Genomic DNA, 21,628 nt, shown 5'->3' on the forward strand with positions numbered 1-21,628 from the left:
TCTAACTGAAGCCGGCAGATGCCCCATATGACTTGAATTCACATAACTTCTATCCCCAAACTTCTACCATCTCTGATTTTTCCAATGGAATCCTTGAGCCATTTGAAGTCCCTTCATGGAACCCAGTATCATTTCTAACCAAGTCTGACTGCTGCCTCTTGATCTAAAATCACCAAAATGAATGCCAACGGCAAAGGGACATCACAAAAGAATATGCTTTCTTTTTTTCTACCTCCTTTGTCACCAGGGCTCTCTCCCTAGAAGAGAAAGGCTGCCATCTCTCTTTTTATAGCTTAGGGCACAATTGTTTTAGATCAAAGCTACTGTCAAACATCTGAAATTTAATAAGCACTGTAGCAGGAGTTCATATATTTAATTTCCTTGTGCTGTTTTGCTACTCTGATCTATTATAATTTTTAAACTAGAAGAATTTTGAAATCTCCACTTGCTTGTTGGCTTTTTTATTTCAGTCAACTTAGAACAAAATAACTTAAGTCCATTTCAAATCTTTAAACCTGTACTAACTCCAGATGTAAACACTACAGTACAATATTTAAAAACCACGAAATCATGTAGTCATTAAATAATGTGAATGAGCTTCATTAAATTTTCACATTACATAAACCTAGGAGGTATACCTGCTACAGTAGATGTTTGTACTACTTAATTTCTAAGCTCCCTCCAAGCTCTAATGTTCTGTATTTAACAGGCACTGTGAACTAATTAACAGCCTATGAAGGCTCAGTCCGAGAAGTATGCATGTTTGGTGAACCTACTTCTGGAAATGCCTAAAGGAAGGTCTTGGGTCTCTACTTCAGAGCATCCATAGGCATTTTGAAACAAATTTCTGCCTGCTTATCAGGCGGTGAAGATAAAGCCTTTTGATTGCCTGGAAAGCTAGGACTGAGTACATAAACAAAAGGCATAAAATGGCCAAATAAAAACAAATATTTGGCTGGAACATAGAGTATGTAGACAGGAGGAGCATGAGATATGGCTGATGACAGATTGTACAAGTCCTTAAATACTAGGCACAAAAGTTGAAGTTTGCTTAATGGGCAATAGGGAGGTACTGAAGATGTTTCAATAGAGGGCTGACATGATCAGAACTATTTTTCTAGAAGCAAAACATGGATTTGGGCTAACTTAGAGTAGCATGGTCTTATGATTCATATTTATGGTGCATGGCCTAGTGGATATCCAGCCAGCTTCCTAATTAGGAAATTTGAGCTCAAGTCTCATCTATGACAGGTTGTGTGACCCTGGTCAAGGCACAACCTCTCTGTACACCAGTCAACTCTCTAATACTGTAAGCTGCAATCAGGTACTGATCTTCATTGGTAAAAGGAGTTTGCATACAGAGAAATCCCTACATTAAGTAAATCACAGATATTCAACTGTTTCCCCCGATATTTAGTTTATATATTGAATTACATGTTTATGTCCACTCCTTTTGAAACTTTATTTATTTAAAAGGAGAAGTTGTTGGGAAAGTAATTTTGTTTATACACACATATATATTGCACATATTAATTGCTAAATTTCTTGTTTATAATATTTTATGAATAAATGAAAAGCAATTTAATCATAATAATATCTAGAATTTATATAGTAACTTAAGGATTGCAAAACTCTTTGTGAATATTCTCTTTTATCCTTACAACAACCCTGAGAAGCAGGTGCTATTTTAAAAACTAAAGTTATGTGAAAACTAAAGAGGTTATGTGACTTGCACAGGGTCACATGACTAATAAAAATCCAAATCTGGCTTTGAACTCAGGTCTATCTTTACTCCATATCTGGTGCTTTATTCATTGACCCACAAGTGTTTGCTATGTGCCAAGCATTATGCTAAGCATTCTAGGTACACATCTAAAATAAAAATAAAAATTAAATTAAAAAAAAGAAGAGTGGTGATCAGGGAGGAGTATTTTGGTCTGGAAAGTTTCAGGGATAGTGAAGAAGGAACCAAGAAGAGTTGAATGACATACCATTTCCAGGAGCAATGGCAAAATCAATTTGATTATAATGAATGAGGTTAACTTTCTACTTCATTTCAATGTATTCATTTATTGGTAATCACTACTAATTACTAATTGGTAATTCATGATTCATTTTTTTATGATATTCACTATGCTGTGGGTCACAGCACTTTAATTAAGTTCAGGCTCATTGATTCTAAGAAGTTTTGTACCAGCAAGTTACACAGCATTACCATTCTTGTGGGTTTGCCATTTGACCCAAAACTGTTCTTTCTCTCCAAAGTCTGCTATCTTGATCTAAAATAGACCCATTGCTCAGACTAAAAATTAATTAGTCTTTCAAACAGCATATTTTTATTGTAAAATTAAAAGGTAATTCAATTCAATTGAACAAGCATTTAAATGCCTACTAGGTATTGTGTGCTATGGATAGAAAAGACAAATATGAGACCATCTTTGCCCTTGGGGAGCTTACATTCCACTGGAAGAATACCCAGATAAATAAATACAAAATATCAAAAAATATATAAAGTCCTTTTGGCAGGCAGGAGACACAAATGATCAGGAGAGTCAGGAAGGAGCTCATGAAAGATGTAATTCTTGAATTGATCCCTGAAGGGGGCTGGGTGTTCTGACAAAGTGAGGAGGAGAGCATTCCAGGCATGGGAAATAACTTGAATGAGGCACATGCCATATGCAGAGACGAATAAATTAGGCTGGAGCAATTATTATTTGAGGGAGAGTAATGTGTAATCTCCATTGGAATCTGACTATGAAGGGCTCTAAAAGTCATTTTTTTTTCATGGAGGCAATAGAGGGAAGTCTCTTAAACAGGAGAGGGTCATGATAAGATCTGTGCTTTAGCAATTAAGTTTTGGAAGATGGATTAGAGTGGGGAAAGGCTGGAGGGAATGAGACCAATTAAGGAATTACTGCAATAGTTTAGACAAAAGGTGATAAAGGCCTGAATTAGGCTTGAGTCAAGGGAGGGAAGGGACATGTTGAAGAGGTAAAATCACTAACACTTGGCAACTGATTGGATATGTGGGCTAAGTCATAGTGTGGAGTCAGGGGGTATGTAGTCTTCCAGGCCATTGTGTTCAAATAAAAATTATTGTAAAATATCTGTGTAGACTTACATAGGTATCTAGAGCTCTTCCTTTCTGCAAAAATGCATCATCAAAATGCCAATATAATCCCAGGCATGCCAAATGGCTATGAAATCATGGAATAAAAGGACCTTGGAAGACTCAAAGTTACAGATGACCCAGAAATCAATAGCAAGACATGGTAGATTTCAGTAGGTGAAACATATTTACCAATGATGGTTTGTACACAAGAAGTATTCCTTTTACAAATCTATCATCAAGGATGAGCAATAATGGAAAATGGAGTGAACTAATAATGCCTTAAGAGTAAGGGGTGGGGGGCAGCTAGGTGGTGCAGTGGATAAAGCACCAGCTCTGGATTCAGTAAGACCTGATGTCAAATCTGGCCTCAGACACTTGACACTTATTAGCTATGTGACCCTGGGCAAGTCACTTAACCCTTATTGCCCAGCCCCCCCCCAAAAAAAAATGAAAGAAAAAAAGAGTAAGGGGTAACCAATGAACAAAGTCTCACACTGGTAGAAATGAAATATCAAAAGAGTCATAGGAAATCTGTCAGCATGGAGAATTTATGGGACGCCATGGATAAGCATTGCTCAAGTTGAGAATAGGCAATAATTATACAGAATGAAGATTGCTGAACGATTGGAAGGAGTGATCATATTAATGGAACCACTAAAGGTAGAATAGTAAATGAAAGAGTATTGTTTCATCTTTGGGTGCTGGCCTTTCGCAACACCCAGACAATTTAACCCACTGACAAGAGGTTAATTAGTCTATCAAACAATTTTCAGAAGCTGCAAATACCTGCTAGCAATCTGATTAGCCTAGAGAAGATTCTTTGTTCTTAAAAATCATCACTGTCCCATAGGAAGCCACAAATTATTGTTTCCCCTACCTGAAGATCATTAATTCCCTGTGAACTTGAAAGGATTTATGTATGACAAAAAATTGGATGGGTAGATTGGAGCCAAAAGGTGGAGGGTCTTCACTGACACTGTCTGATGCTTATGCTGTTTTGCAGAGACAATAGGGACTCATTAAATTTTATATGAAAGATTTACATGATTAGATGGAGATATTTGTAATATATTACAACAGAAGTGAAGCAAATCCTAAGAAATTTGTTGTCATCTTGCTGTTGGCATATGTTCCTCTTTTTTCTTTCTCTCTTTTCCTTTCTTCCTAGTCTCCTAATCCTTTTGTTTTTCCTCTTCATGTTTTAACCATAGATCATATTAGAGCTTGAAATATTTTTCAAATGTGAAAATTGATGTTTTCTGTCACCAGAGAAGTTAGTTGCAGAATTAGTATTAAAATCCAGTTAATCTGACTAGGCCTACTGCCCTCCTATTTCAACCAAATTATTTTTGGTGTATACCCATATGAATATGCATCCCAAAAAGTACTTGGAGGATCATACTGAAGAGAGGACTTACTTGTTAACACAGTGATTGATCTGGCTGGTTTGATGACAACATTTGCATTCACCACCACCAAAGTGATTATATAATAAAGACCATGATAACTGGCATTGAAGACCACAGGGGCAGGCAGTGTGTTGTTAAATTCCTCAAACTGGAAGAAATAATTCTTAGATTCACCAGTTATCTTCACAACATATACAGATGATGAACTCACGACATCTGAAGCTTCCAGGGAGACAACAATGCTGTTATCATCTTGGACAGTAACATGGAAAGGTGTAGCATTCTGTGAATATAGAAAGGAAAAAAAGAAAGATAAAATCCATATGATCATCCAGAGTCATATAAAGGATATGAACCCAATAACTGAAGTTGCAGAAATTAATTTTCATAACTGGATTATGATTTTTTAAAAACTTAATTGAATATTTATAATTACCAATGAATACATTAACACTGAAGTAACTGAACTTAATACCAACAACCCAGGATCTTTTGATGGTTTTGAGCTTCTTTTTTCCCTCATGACTTTAAATTATCTCTCTACTTACCACAGTGGTATTTGGTTTTACTGTATGAGAGAATTTCTACTATCATGGAGGAATTTTTTTTTAATTCACTTTGGTAAAGGGGGATATTAGGTGGATATTAGGGTAGTCCAAAATTTTAAATGGAATCAGCACATTGACAATATTAAGTGGATTTTAGGGTAGTCTGAAGTTCCAAATGGAATCAGTACATTGATGCAAATGCCCAGGAAAATGTTCTCTCTCATCCCCATCCTTCATTAGGAGGAAAATATTCTCATTGAGAAACTATCTTATGAGAATCAAGAGAAGCTGAGAGGCTGAGAGAGTTAAGAGAAGAGGAGACAGGAGTCGAGAAAAAAGCCAAAGATTTTGACCCAGCTCCTGAGATGAGGGTTTAAGGTAAGTTAAATCACATGGATAATTGGTTTTTAATGATATACTAAAGGGTAGAATCATGACTGATTGCACCTAAATATTGCTTATGAGCTACTTCCTAGAACAGTCAGGAAACCTAGATGGAAGAATGATTAAGCAGTCAGGGAACCTCAACTGAAGAATGACTAAGCTATTAAGCAGAAAATTACTTCAGATTAGTTTCTTTGATGACAGGTACTTAATAATAATAATACCTTATATGTATAAAGGACTTTGTAACTTATAAAGCACTTTCTAATATAGTAACTTATTTGAACATCAAAACTGCACTCTGGGACAGGGAGGACAGATATTGTAATTTCTATTTTACAAATGGGCAAACTGAGGTCCAGAGAGTGTAGGTTTGAGATCACAGAATTAGAAAATGACAGGAGCAAATCTAAAATGCAGTTCTTCTGCCTACCCATCTTCTGTTTAATATCATCAGTACTCTCTACTCCTGGGTCCTCTTTTAATGGAGGGTGGAGAACCTCCTTTAAGGAGGTTCCCCCAAGCCAGCCATCTCTTTATTTCTCATCTGAATGTATTACTTTGGACTTGATCTCATGCCTGAATACATTCCCTTCTCTCCCCCTCCCTTTTTCTGCTATTTTTTTTTTTGTTGTTGTTTATTGTCTTTCCCCTTTATACTGTAAGCTCCTTGAGAACAGGGTCTGTCTTTCTATTTTATTTTTTCATATTTATGTCCTCAAAATATTGGGATGACAGAATTAATAACAATAAAAATAAAAGTACAACTGGAAGAACTCTTTAGATTTTGACAGACCAAATCAATAGAGCTAGAGAACAGAGTTTGGTGAATCAAACTGAGAATTACTGGATTCTAGAAAGATATGAAGAACAAAAAAACAACAAAAAACCAAAACCAAAACAAACAAAAAAATACTTCACAGTGCTTGGTACATAGGAGTTGCTTAATAAATGTTTATTGATTGACTAATATTTTTATCATTGACTTGGATGAAGGCAGAGATGACCTATTTATCAAGTCTGCATATGGGATGAAGCTGGGACAAGAAGCTATTTTTCACTATATAACATAGTCAATATTGACAGTTTAGAAGTTTGGGCTGAATCTAGTAAGATAAAGTTTAACAGAAATAAATAAATCATGATTTCTCCCTGCCAGGGAATACTTCTGACAAAATTCTAGAATGTATTGTTGAAAAAAGGGCAGCATCCTATAGAGGACAGAAAGCTGATATTGGAGCCAGGAAGACCTCTTATTAAGTATCACTTCTGATATATATTGACTATGAGACCATCGATAAGTAACTTAATTTCTCAGTGGCCCGGAAAACTCTTTAAAAATATAAGTTGTGTAGATGGCGGAGGAAAGGCAGTGAGCTCCCAAACTCATGACACGATTGCTCAAAAAAAACATTCAAATAAGGTCATAGGAAAATGCCCGGAGCAGCAAAACTCACAGAAGAATCATCTTCTAACCAAGAACCGCTTGGAAGGTGAGAAGGAGGGAGCTGCTATGCTGATACAGGAGTCGGGCCCAACCCCACAGTCACCCTGACACAGATCCAGTCTAAGGAAGTCCTCACCAGAGAAGGAGACCCCCCAGAGCCTCTGAATCAGCTGAATCACCAGTGTCATCTGGAACTAAGCTCACAGTCTGGTGAGTAGGCTGAGCCCTGGGCAGGGGAGAGACCACAGGGGTCTATGCTGGTGCTAAGGCAGAATTTGGATTTTACACCCCTACTGAGCACCAGGAGGTAGGCTCAAGTAGAAGAGGCCCAGGTGGGGGAGGGGCACCGGCTCATCAGAGCTAAAAACCACAACACACAAAGCTGGTTGATTGGCAAGTTGGTGTGGGGTCATCTAGGACCAGGAAACAGGCCAGGCGAAGTAAGAACCTGATTCTCCTTAAATCATACCACCTGGGACTTCTTAACCTTGGGATACTGCAGCCTGGAAACAGTGCCCCACTTTAAGGAGCTAAAGTCAAGTAAAAGAAAGGCAAGATGAGCCAACAGAGAAAGGTGAGGACCATAGAAAGTTTCTTCAGTAACAAGGAAGACCAAGGGGCACCCTCAGAGGAAGATGTCAACATCAGGGCCCCTATATCTAAAGCTTCCAAGAAAAATACAAATTGGTCTCAGGCCATAGAGGTGCTCAAAAAGGACTTTGAAGATAAAATTAGAGAGGTAGAGGAAAAAATGAAAAGAGAAATGAGGGTGATGCAGGAAAGACATGAGAAAAAAGTCAACAGCTTGAAAAGTCAAATGGAAAAGGAGGTACAAAAGCTCTCTGATGAAAATAATTGCCTAAGAATTAGGATTGAACAAATGGAAGCCAGTGACTTTATGAGAAACCAAGATACAATAAAGCAAATCCAAATGAATAAAAAAATAGAGGGCAATGTGAAATATCTTCTGGGGAAAACTGCCGACCTGGAAAATAGGTACAGGAGAGATAATTTGAAAATTATTGGTCTACCTGAAAACCATGATCAAGGAAAGGGCTTAGACATCATCTTCCAAGATATTCTCAGGGAAAATTGCCCTGAAATTCTAGAAGAAGAAGCTAAAATAGAAATTAAAAGAATCCACCGATCACCTCCAGAAAGAGATCCCAAAAAGAAAACTCCTAGGAATATTATAGCCAAATTCCAGAGCTCTCAGGTCAAGGAGAAAATATTGCAAGCTGCCAAAAAGAAAGAATTCAAGTACTGTGGAGCCCCAGTCAGGATAGCACAAGATCTAGCAGCTTCTACATTAAAGGACCGGAGGGCAAGGAATATGATATTCCAGAGGGCAAAGGAAATGGGATTACAACCAAGAATCACCTACCCAGCAAAACTCAGCATTATCTTTCAGCGGAAAAAATGGGACTTTAATGAAAAAGAAGACTTTCAGATATTTGTGATGAAGAAACCTGAACTGAATGGCAAATTTGACTTTCAAATATAAGACCCTAGAGAACTCCCCAAAAAAAATTGGAGCTGGGGGACATACCTGGGGTCGTACAGTGGGCGACTGTCTTGTGTCTGAGGCCTGGTTTTGGCTGGGATCCCCCTGGGTCCAGGGGTGATGATTTTTCCACTGTGTCACTTAGCTAGATGATAACATCTTTAGGGTTAAATTGAGGGGTTAAGGGAATTCAATGGGGGAGGGGAAGGGCAGAAGTGAAATCCTACATGAAAGTAACAGGAAAAGGCTTATGGAATGGGGAAGAGATGGGAGAGGAGCAGGGCAGTAAATGAATTTTACACTCATCAGAAAAGTCTCAAAGACCTTAAACTCATCAGAGCTGCCTCAAGGAGGGACTAATAGACACACCCAACTGGGTGGAGTAATCTATTTAATCTGGGCAGTAAATGAGCCTAACACTCATCAAAATTGGCTCAAAGACCTCAATCTCATTAGAATTTGCTCTAGGAGGGAATAATGGACACACTCAATTGGATGGAGTAATCTCTCTAACGCTACAGGAAAATAGGAGGGGAAAGGGATAAAGAGACAGGGGCAAAAGAAGGAAGGGCAGAGTGGGGGAGGGGACAGACAGAAGCAAATCCCTTTTGAAGAGTGATAAGATGAAAGATGATGGATAATAGAATAAATATCATGGGGAAGGGAATAGGATGGAAGGGAAACAGTTAACAATAGTAATCATGAAAAAGAGAAAAGGGGGAAAAATTGTATAAAAATATTTATAGCAACTCTTGGTGGAGGCTAAGAATTGAGAATCAAGGGAATGTCCATCAATTGAGGAATAATGGAAAAAGCTGTGTTATATGATTGTAGTGGAATGGACTTGTACTACAGGAAATGACAAACAGGCTGATCCCTGAAAAACCTTGACAGACTAATGAACATTGATGTATAGTGAAGTGAGCAGAGCTGAGAGGACATTGTGTGTAGTGACAGCAGTATTGTTCAATGAGTAATTGTGAATGACTTAACTACTCTCAGCAGTGCAATGATCTAAGACAATCCCAAGGAATTAATGAGGAAGCTTACTATGCACTCTCATAGAAAGCACTGATAAAAAGAACACTTGTGGATTATACATATACAACCTGATTGCAATCTTGTGGAGAGGGGTGAAAAGGAAGGGAGGGAGGGAGAAAAATTTAGAACTCTAAATCTTATGAAAATGAATGTTGAAAACTACGTTTACATGTAAATGGAAAATAAAATAAATGTTGAAAGAAAAAAAAAGAAAAAATATATGTTGTAGGATGGTTCATAATGTATATTGGTAAAGAGCGTTTGTTTTACAGGAATTCCTTATACTGGATAAAATCACAGGAGGGAAGGGAAAGAAACAGCAAGGGAAAGGAAAAAGGAAGGAAAGGAACAGGAAGGAAAAATGAAAGTGAAAAAAGAAGGGAAGAAAAGAAAAAGGAAAGGAAGGAAAAGGGGAAGAGGAAAGGAAAGCAACTTAGAAAAGATGGCAGAAAATCTTAACAAAGCATTTTACTCCATTCTACTGGTTGAAAAGGCCAAGAAAAGCCCCAATATAAAAATATTGTGATGGCAGAATAAATAATAGTAAAAACAAACAAACCCCCCCCCCCAAAGTATAAGAAACCTGCAGATCCTGACAAACCAAGTTAATAGAGCTAAAGCATGCTTGGTGAACCAATCTGAGAATTATGTCTCCTTGAAAACTATGAAGAAACAAAAAGCCTGGATATGATATTATAGGAAAAATACACTTTATTTTTTTCTTAATAAAAGTATTTTATTATTTTCCAGTTTTGAACTGGATATATATAAGGATAGTTTTAAACATTTGTTTTCATGGGATTTTTAGTTCCAAATTTTTCTCCCACCTTCCCTTTCCTCTCTCCTCCCTAAGACAGAAAGTAATCTGATATAGGTTATATATGTGCAATCACATTTAACATATTTCTGCATTAGTCATACTGTGAAAAAAGAATCAGAGCACAAGGGGAAAACCTCAAAAAAGAAGGAACAAAACAGCCCAAAAGTAGAAATAGTATCGTTCAATCTGCATTCATAATCCACAGTTCGTTTTTCTGGATGTTAAGAACATTTTCTATCATGAAGTTCTTTGAAATTGTTTTGGATCATTGCATTGCTAAAAAAGAGCCAAGTCCATCACCATTGTTCATCACACAATGTTGCTGTTACTGTGTAAAATGTTCTCCTGGTTCTGCTCCTCTCAGCATCAGTTCATGTAAGTTCTTACATGGTTCTCTGAACTCCTCCTGCTCATCATTACTTTTCACATTGGTTTTTTAAAACTTTGTGTTCTAAATTTTCTTCCTCCCTCCCTCCTCGACCCAAGCAATTCAATAAAAGTCATAGATATGCAGTTATGCAAAACATTTCTCATTAGTCAGGTTGTAAAATAAAATAGACAAAATAACTTTAGAAAGAGGAGCTGTATTCATATACAATCAGTTATTCCTCTGTTGATGGTTGGTATTTTTCATATGTCCTTCTCATATCATCCTGCTCATTATTTCTTTCATAGTTACTACCGATAACTGTATTACCCTCCATCTTATTCCCTCCCCTTGATATTTACTCTATTTTCTATCTACTTTCACCCTATCCCTCCTCAAAAGAGTTTTGCCTTTTACTGCCCCCCTACCCTAATCTGCCCTTTCTTCACCTCTCTCCCCCCACCATCTCCTTCCCCTCCCACATTCCCTCAGGGCACAATATATTACTATATCCACTGAAGTGTATATGTTATTCCCTCTTTGAGCCAATTCTGATGAGAGTAAGGCTCATTCACTCCCCTACTCCTTCCCCATCTTCCCCTCCACTCCATAAGCTTTTTCTTGTTTCTTTTATGTGAGCTACTTTTCCCCAGTCCACCTCTCCCTTTCCCTTTCTTCCAGTGCATTCCCCTTACCCCTTAACTTTATTTTAAAGATGTCATCATGGATCAGCTGGTTGACACAATGGACAAAGCCCCAAGCCCATATCTGGCCCCAGATCTAAGCCACCCCACCCCGCATGCCCCATGAAAAACAAGGATAAACAAAAAAATAAATGCTTTACAGATATCATCCCTTCATATTGAATTCACACCTGTGCCCTCTAAGTGTATTCCTTTCAGTTGTCCTTATACTGAGAAAGATCTTATCAGTTAGAAGTATTATCTTCCCATGCAGGAATGTAAACAGTTCAATCTTTTAATATCCCTCATGATTTCTTTTTCCTGTTTATCTTTTTATGCTTCTCTAGGGTCTTGTATTTGAAAGTCAAAAATTTTTTTTTTCTTTTCAGCTCAGGTCTTTTCATCATAAATACCTGAAAGTCCTCTTTTTCATTTAAGTCTCATTTTCCCCCTGAAGGATTATACTCAGTTTTCCTGGGTAGGTGATTTTTGGCTGTAGTCCCACTTCCTTTGCCCTCCTGAATATCATATTCCATGCCCTCCATTCCTTTAATGTAGATGCTGCTAGATCTTGCATTATCCTTACTGTAGCTCCCTAATATTTGAATTCCTTTTTTCTAGCTGCTTGCAATATTTTCTCCTTGACCTGGGAGCTCTGAAATTTGGCTATAATATTCCTGGAAGTTTTCCTTTTGGGATCTCTTTCAGGAGGTGATCAGTGGATTCTTTCAATTTCTATTTTATCTTTTGCTTCTAAAATATCAGGGCAATTTTCCCTGACAATTTATTGGAAGATGATGTCTAAGCTCTTTCCTTGATCATGGTTTTCAGGTAGTCCAATGATTTTCAAATGATCTCTCCTGGATCTATTTTCCAGTTCAGCTGTTTTTCCAAGGAGATATTTCATATTGCCCTTTATTTTTTTTTATTCATTTGGATTTGCTTTACTGTGTCTTGGTTTCTCATAAAGTCACTAGCTTCCATTTATTCACTCCTAATTCTTAGGCAACAATTTTCTTCAGAGAGCTTTTGTATCTCTTTTCCATTTGGCTGTTCAAGCTGTTGACTTTTTTCTCATGACTCTCTGGCATCACTCTCATTTCTTTTTCCATCCTTTCTTCCACCTCTCTAAATCTTCCTTCTATCTCTCCTACTTCCTTTTCAAAGTCCCTTTTGTGTGCTTCCATAGCCTGAGAATAATTCATATTTTTCTTGAAAGCTATGGATGTCGGAACTTTGACTTTGTTATTATCTTCTTCTGAGGGTGTATTCTGATGCATCTTGCCCCAAAGAAGCTTTCTGTGGTCTGCTGCTTTCTCTGCTTACTCACCTCAACCTGGAAGCAAATGTCTGATTGAAATCTCATTCTCTCTGCTCAGAAGCTTGGCATGCCTGTGCCCCTCCCCCACTGGGCTGACACCATTCTATTCAGTCCACTAGTTCAGAACCAGGGAACTTCACTCCAACTCCAGCAGAGATCTCATCCACTTTATCCCAGCCAACCACCAAACCGCCTCAGAAGAAGCCACTGGAGCCAAAGAGACCTGGAGGTGCACTCTGTTCCAGTATGCACCTCACCCTAAGCTCCTCTCTCAGTCCAATCAGCAGGTGATCCTAGTTGCTGTCTTTGGCTGGAAAATAGTCTCCCTCTGTTCTTATGTGCATTAGGCTGCTCCAGGAGTTGTCTTATGGCATTATTTTGGAGGGAGTGGACAGGTTTATTAGGAGACTGGGGGAGTTACAGCCTTTCCTCCATCATCTTGGCTCCACCCTGCCTGTGTTTGTCTCTTTCAATAATATAATTTCAAAGTAAGAGAATGGAATAAAATTTGTTATGTTTAACTTGAATGAAAAAAAATAAGCCTTAATTGTAATCATGATTTCAGATAAGGGAACCACAAACATAGATAAGCACCAAAATAGACTAATAAAAAAAGCTTGATTATTTATTATTTATTATTATTATTTATTATTAAGGTTACCTTAGAAAATTAAATAACGTCATTATTAAACATATAATCCCTGAATAGCATAGCAATCAAGTGTTTAAAGGAAAAGCTAACTTTAATGCAAAAAAATTATTTGTGTGATTAGATAGTTATCATACTGATTACAGATGACTTTAGTATTCTTCCATCAGAGCTTGAGAAAACTAATAGAAAAATAAGCAATGAGAACATTATAGGCTTGAGCAAAATGTTAGGGAAATTGGATTTGAGGCCTATGGTGAATAGTAAATGGGAATTTTAGTATATTTCTTAGACTTCCATAGAACTTTTACATGCTTTGATCTTTTACTAGGACATTAAAACTCATAACAATATATAAATCTTAAAGACCTAATTTTTCAGATAATCACATAATCAAAGTTGTATTTAATTAAGAAAATATGACATGAAACTAATAAAATATATAAATCTTAAAAATATAATTTTTCAGGTAATAAAAAGTTATATTTAAGAAAATATGAAAAAGGACAAAGTCTTAAAAGGATATTTTAAATATGTTTATGTATTATATATATATTCATTTACACATATGCATATGTATATGTTTGGGCCAAAGACAAAACCATAAAAACCTTATTAAATTATTTTTAAAAACCAATAATGCCAATGATAGAGCATGCCATATCTTATAGTGTGCAGGTAAAACAGTCCTAGCAGGAGAATTATGACTCAGGATGTATATTAGCAAAAGAGAAAGCAAAGACTACTGAATTGTGAGTTAAATATTTTTTTTTTAATTATACGACCAACAAGTTAATAACACCAAAAACAAGTAAAGGAGACATAAGAGGATCAGGGATTTAGAGAAGGAAGAATATAATCCAGTTTAAATACATAATTTTAAAGGTGAGGAAACTGAGGCTGAAGACTTTAAGTACCTCATCCAAGGTCACAGTGCTAAAACGAAACAGAGTTGGGATTAACACTCAGATGTTTTGATTCTAAATTCAGAATTCTTTCCACTTTACTATAAGAAATAAAGAATTGAAAATATTTTAGAAATGAACTAATAGATAAAACAAAGAGCTGTTTTTTTGAAAGAGCTAATAAAGCTTATATGCATTATAATGGTTATTATTAGTTCATTTGATTTTTTTTTAAGTGGGGCAATGAGGGTTAAGTGACTTGCCCAGGGTCTGTACAGCTAGCAAGTGTCAAGTGTCTGCGGCCAAATTTGAAATCAGGTCCTCCTGAATCCAGAGCCAGTGCTTTATCCATTTTGGCACCCAGATGCCCCTGTTAATTTGATCTTTTTAAATAAACAGGTCAACAATTAAGCTCCTATTCTATGTCAGGCTGCCAAACACTGAGCTCAGTGCTGGAGATATCAAAAAAAAGCAAAAACAAAAAACAAAAGAACCCCTCAAAAACAAAAACAGTCCCTGCTCTCAAGAAGCTCATAAATTAACGAGTGAGACAACATCCAAACAAAAGCAGGATATATACAGGATAAATTGGAGATAATCTCAGAGGAAGGCACTAAGAAGAGAAAAACACATTATAAAAGGAATACATGAGAAGGAATAATGCATAACAAAAGGAGATGATTTTTTTTAATAATCAGAAACATGCATATCAAATTTAATGCCAGCAATATTAAAAACTTAAATGGATGCAATTTTAAGAACATATTAAATTCTAGCCTTAGGAAAACAGAAAATAGTTTGTCCATTTCAGAAAGAGGATTTGAGCAGTCCATAAATTACTTCACATGAGGAAAAAAGATATAGAAGTAGACAGATTTACTACTAAATTCTATCAAACATTTATAGAACAGAGAGTTGTTATGCAACATAAATTGTTTTTAAAAATAGAAATATTTCATATATTTTATAGCTATTCTGAATAAGATTTCCCTTCCTATTTCCTCCCTGGATTTTGTTATTGCTATGTGGAAATGCTGACAAATTGGGGGGATTTATTTTTTATCCTATAATTTATTGATACTGCTTGTAAAATAGCAGGATACAAAAGAAATCCACAAAAATCACATCATTTCTATACAATGATAATAAAATCCAGAATGGAAATTCCATTCAGAATAATGACAAAAATATATAATCATGTAGTAGTAATTCTAATAAGACATAAAAATACAATTCTAAAATTCTAAAGAAATAAAGATTAAGTTAAATAATTAGGATATTCATTGCTCATAGTTAGCCTTTCCTTAATATAATAAAAATGAGAATTCCATTTAAATTAATTTACAGATTTAATTCTATACCAATTAAACTTCCATGGGGGACAGCCAGGTGGTACAGTGGATAAAGCACCGGTCCGGGATTCAGGAGGATCTGAGTTCAAATCCAGCCCCAGACACTTGACACTTACTAGCTGTGTGACCCTGGGCAAGTCACTTAACTCTCATTGCCCCCCAAACAACAACAACAACAATAACAACAAAAACCAAATGTGTTTTTTTCCATGGGGTTGTGTATAGAACTAGGCAAAATAATAACAAAATTCATTTGGATGAAAAACATCTAGAGTCTAAAGGAAAATAATGAAAAAAGTGGAAATTAAGGAAAAAGTATTTCCAGACATCAAATTATAAGTAGTAATCATGAAAACTATTTGAAGTGGTTAAAAAATAGAAAAGTAGATCAGTAGAAAATACTTGATAAGCAAATGATGAGAATAGGGACTGATGAAGGTCAGATTCAAGAAATTCCAAATTTGGAAAACTATGAGACTGGAAGGATAGTAGTACCCTTAAAAGAAATAGTGAAAGTTAGGAGGAAGGCTGTCTTAAGGTGGAAAGATTCTACTTTGATCATATTGAGTTTGAGGTGCCTATAGGACATATTTTACGTGAAAACGTTGACTATGTGGGACTGGAACTAGAAAGAGGGACAGGGAACAGATATATAACATTTGGAACCAATCAATCAGTAAGCATTTATTAAACCCTTTTATATGACAGGCATTGTGTTAAGAGCTACAATAAAAAGGTCAAAAAGAAAAAAATCCCTGTTTTCAAAGTGCTTATATTTATTCATTTATTCAATAAATAGTTATTAAGTATTTACTATATCCCAAGCACTGTGCTAAGCTCTTATATTGGAGTCTTCTGCATAGAAGTATTTTTTGAACCTATGGGAAAAGATAAGAACTCTAAGAAAAAGAGTGGATAAAGTGAAAGGAAGAGCGCCCAGAACAGAAGTCATGCATTATGAGCAAAATGTGACTTCATACACATCAAGACAGACTGAAAAGGAATGCCAAACAGGTAGGAGGAGAACCAAGAAAGCACATTGTCAATAAATCCCAAAACAGAGTATCCACAAAAAGTGACAATAATTTAGCTTGTGAGGTCAAGAAAATTGAAGATTTAGAAGAAACCATTGGATTAAGTAATTAAGAGATCATTGGTAACCTTAATGAAAGTAATTGTGTAGGGACAGCTAGGTGATGCAGTGGATAAAGTACCAGTCCTGGATTCAGAAGGACCTGAGTTCAAATCCAGCCCCAGACACTTGACACTTACTAGCTGTGTGACTCTGGGCAAGTCACTTAACCCTCATTGTCGCCCCCCCCCCAAAAATAATTTGTTTGGGGGTGGGGGAGCCTGGTCAGAAGCCAGATAAGAGCCACGTAAGAGCCAGGTAAGAGCCTGAGAATTGAGTGGGAGAGGAGAAATTGGAGGGAAGGAATATAGATTGTTTTAGACAATAGCTTAAGCAGTTTGCTGTGTCTAGTAAGTGTTTTCCTTTTCTTTTTTTTAAAGAATGTGAGAGATTTGGGCATGTTTGTAGGCAGCATAAAAAGAGTTGTTGAAAAAATAGATATTTAAGATTAGAGTGTGAGGGAATAATGGAAGGGTCAAGCTGCAGGAGGACAAGAGAAGGCATGGGAACAAGGATACGGGTAGAGGAGTAGAGAGAAGGAACAAATTTTCTTCAGAGATTGGAACAAAAGAGGAATGAACAAAGGGTGCTTTTGAAAGAATTGGAGAAAAGAGGAAACTAAAAGAGATTACCTGTTTTCTTGGTAGAGTTAAAGGTGAAGTATTGTGCTGAATGGGAGGGAGCAAGAATGATATAGGTGGCTTGAGGAGAAAAGAGAAGGTTTGAAGCAGAGAAGTCTTCTTCATAGAGGTCTTTATTGAACCCATAGAAAAAGATGGGAACTCCAAGAAAGAGGATGGAGAGAGAGAAAAGAAGAGCAAAAGGATTGGCGTATAGCAGAGAGGACCCATTGGATATTAGATTATGTGTATTTGTTTTTTATTCAGTCATCACAGTTGTGTGACTGCCGCTAATGTCATTTTTCAGCAACCATGTAGCAGCAAAGAAGGTAAATGGTGGTGGCAACGTGGGGTTGAAGATTAGCAAGGACTAGACCCACCATAGGACCAGTAGGCAAAGGATTTGAGGGAAAAGGACAGTATAAAATTGAACTGTTTAACTTAAGGTCAAGAAATTGTGAGGGGAGGAAAATAAAGCCAGAAAAAGAGTGATGGCCATACTTTCGTATGGAGGAATGCAATGACTATGGATTGAGATGAAGACAAAGAATACATCTAAGGGCAGCTAGGTGGTGCAGTGGATAGAGTACTGGCCCTGGAATCAGGAGGACCTGAGTTCAAATCCAGCCTCAGACACTTAACACTTACTAGCTGTGTGACCCTGGGCAAGTCACTTAACCCCAATTGCCTCACTTAAAAAAAAAAAAAAAAGAATACATCTAAGACGAATAAGGCAGAAGTAGAAAAGGAAAGATAAGAGGCAGGGCTTTTGAGGGACAAAATCTATAGTTGTTTATCTAAATAGCCCATCTATCTGTTAGCATGATTACAGATCTCTTCCAGGCTTCCCTTTCCTCTCTCTCTCTCTCTCTCTCTCTCTCTCTCTCTCTCTCTCTCTCTCTCTCTCTCTCTCTCTCTCTCTCTCTCTCTCCCTCCCTCTATCTCTCTCCCTCTTTCTCTCTCCCTCTCTCAGTTTTGTGTGTGTGTGTGTGTGGTTTTTTGTTTTTGTTTTTGTTTTGTGGAGCAATGAGGGTTAAATGTCTTGCTTAGGCTTTATCCACTGTGGCACCTAGCTGCCCATTGTTCTCTCTTTTTTGAAAGGTTTTTCTGAGAAGCCTCATTCCAGAAATTTTCATTCAAGAAGGAAGCAGTGAGGCACTGTGGGATGAATATTGTATCCTGAGTCATGGATCCTAGCTCCTTACTTTTTTCCTTACCAACTGTCCCTCTTAAAGATAACACATCCTCCTTTTGGACCCATGTTTCCCGTTTCCTATCCCTTGATTTGGATTCCAGTAGACCCAAATACTTTTCCCCGAATTGGAAAACATGACCCCTGAGTAGAGAAAATCTGATGTCCACGCTTTTCAAGTGGAACAGGTCATAACACTTCAATTTCTAGGGAAACACATCATAATGAACCTAGAGTGTTCCCCTTCTATGGGTAAAACTTCACTCCTATTTCCCTTTATGGATTCAGCTCACCAATACATTATCCCTACTTTCCAAAATCCCCCAAGATAAAGTATAGAATTTTAAAAGTCACATGGCCTTTTTTCTCAAGGCCTGGTCAAGTGGTAGTAAAACTCTGGGTCATCCCTCTTTTCCTCTGCTCTGCTGACCAAAACCTTTTCTCTATTATTCTCCCACCCCAACAGAAAATGTAATTTTTAATAAAGAAATATGTTTTTCAATATTGGAAGTATTAAAAGAGATAGAATAGAAATCTGGTCACCTGAGTCTAAGTCCTGAATCCTTTCTGTGACTCAGGCACAATATTGTTTTCTCAATACACTAAATAGAATGCTCTAGCCTCTCCCTATAAAAGAAGGCAAAACAGGAATATTTTTTGTGCTTAGAATTAATAAATAATTTCCCATGATAGATTTTGGTTTAATTTATGAATCCTGTCATCTCACTGTAATAAAAACTTCACTGTCCTCATGCTATTTTGGTATATGAGATGGCAGGAATAACAATCTGATATTTATGTTTTACAAACAAAACTCAAAAACGTCGTTGTCTTCCAGAACAGCTGTAAAAAGACATTATTTCTTTTGCTTCATCAAGTGAAAAGATTCCATTATTTCTGAAGGATGGACATTTGTTTAAGTCCTGAATTAGTTTATGGCATGAAGGGAATATCATTGATTTTCCTTAACAGAACATAGCAGTTTGTATTAACTAACAAGCACTTTCCCATTAGTCTTTCCTTTTGTAACATTTCTAATGATTATTAAACTATTAAAGAAATAGAAATGTATTTGGACCTTTAAGAGGGAGGGCATCTATTAGATTTTAGCAAAATTATTAAAATAAATTCTCAAGGTAGGGGTGAAAATGTTAAAAATAGCATTCATCATGGAATCTCTTCTTTATACTTCTAGCCATTAGTTTAAAGCCTCTTTAATTAAAGGCAAGCTGTCCTGAGAATTAACATACAAAGTTTTGAGATCATCTGTGCTTTATGTTTTAATCCAAATGTCTCTGTTTAATAAGCTTTAATTCAACTCAAAAAAAGTTGGAAAAAAAGTCAATAGAAATAACTTAACTCATTACTAGTGAATGGAGAGAACCAAGAAGAGAAGGAAAAAGGAATGAAAAAAAATTAATCAGATATGCATTTTTTTAAAGTGAGATCACATATACGAAAGTTCTCTAAAACCTTTAAAGCATACAAATGAAAGCTTAATGGAATGAGTTCAAGCTTTGGAGTTGTTCCAAAACTCCTATTTCTTTGGCCCCACATGGAATTACCCCTAGGAAAACTCCAGACATAGATCATGTGTAGGCCTCCATGTATGTGGGTAAGAGGGTCCCCTGGTTCAATGAAAGTACTCAATATAATAATATATTTGGGGTATAGGATAACATTGAATCCCACAGAAAATTTGGAAAACACATGAAGGACTTATAGAAGCCCACAAAGAGTTGATACAATTACCCTTTCCTTTCAAATGAATCCCATATTCCTCCCCAGGGCCTACACCCTACTCCAGCTTTGTAGAGACACCCTCAAATTTGGATTACCTTCACAAGGAAACAGAGTGGTGGAAGGAAGGAAGGTGTTAAGGACTCATGTAGAGCAAAGGGATTTGGTTAATCTTGACCAGAAGTTCTAAATCTGGGATCGATAAACTTGCTTTTTTTGTTTTTTGTTTTGTTTTGTTTTGTTTTTGCAGGGCAATGGGGGTTAAGTGACTTGCCCAGGGTCACACAGCTAGTAAGTGTCAAGTGTCTGAGGCCGGATTTGAACTCAGGTCCTCCTGACTCCAGGGCCGGTGCTCTATCCACTGTGCCACCTAGCTGCCCCCGATAAACTTGCTTTTAAAATATTTTGTTAACTGTCTTTCATTATAATTTATTTCCTTTGTAATCCTACACATTTTACTTTATGTATTTAAAAACAGAAGGGTTCCACAGGCTTTACCAGACTGACAAAGGTTCTGTGACATGCAAAAAAGTTAAGGATTCCTAATCTAGAAGAAATTCCTCATTTTATAGCAAAAATATTAAATGCTAGGAAGAAAAGGTCCTACTAGAGGAAAGGTAGTCTACACGCTCTAGATAAGAGAATTGTATGGATTGCATTTTGTCAAAGCATTCTTTTTTTTTTCTTTTCGCTAAGGCAATTGGGGTTAAGTGACTTGCCCAGGGTCACACAGCTAGTAAGTGTTAAGTGTCTGAGGCCGGATTTGAACTCACGTACTCCTGAATCCAGGGTCGGTGCTTTATCCACTGCGCCACCTAGCTGCCCCTGTCAAAGCATTCTTTATCCTTTCAATAGAGGTAGTTTGGTAGCAACTAGATAGAGCTCTGGGCCTGGAGTGAGAAATACCAGAATTCACATCCAGCATCATACTTATTAATTATGTGACCCTAGGCAAATCACTTAACAGCTATTTGTCTCAGTTTTCTTGACTGTAAAATGAATATAATTATAATACCCCCCTCCCAGGGTTGCTGCAAGGATCAAATGAAATCATAATTATAAAGCACTTAGCACAGTGCTTGGCATATAGCAAGCACTCTATATGAGCTATTATTATCATCATTACACTTGCAAAGCACTTAGCATAGGACCTGGGAACATAGGCACTATATAAATTTTTTCCCTTCTCCTCTTCTTTTCACTGTTTTCTACATTTATAGGTTCCTATGTTTCCTTTTCATTTTCAACATTTCTTTGGTACAAAATGAAGTCTGTTCCATACTCAATAAATGTATTCATTATATTCAATGCTTGTATAATACCTAGGGACCTCTTTACCCACAGTTGTAGAAGCCTAGACAGGGGCCTACACAACATATTTGAAGACACGTTAGAAGGATTT

The 21,628-nt window shown here is 36.8% G+C and overlaps 1 protein-coding gene across 2 annotated transcripts in view; it reads right to left on the reverse strand.

Annotated features, from left to right (window-relative positions):
- PTPRO (protein tyrosine phosphatase receptor type O) overlaps positions 1–21,628 on the reverse strand; it is a 226,598-nt gene that overhangs the window by 114,268 nt on the left and 90,702 nt on the right. For both annotated transcript variants that reach the window (XM_043968139.1, XM_043968138.1), the window contains exon 2: positions 4,531–4,804. In XM_043968139.1, coding sequence (XP_043824074.1) covers positions 4,531–4,804 — 274 coding nt within the window. The remainder of the gene's footprint in view (positions 1–4,530; positions 4,805–21,628) is intronic.

This window comes from Dromiciops gliroides, chromosome 5 (genome assembly GCF_019393635.1).
Source record: "Dromiciops gliroides isolate mDroGli1 chromosome 5, mDroGli1.pri, whole genome shotgun sequence".
Taxonomy (NCBI): domain Eukaryota; kingdom Metazoa; phylum Chordata; class Mammalia; order Microbiotheria; family Microbiotheriidae; genus Dromiciops; species Dromiciops gliroides.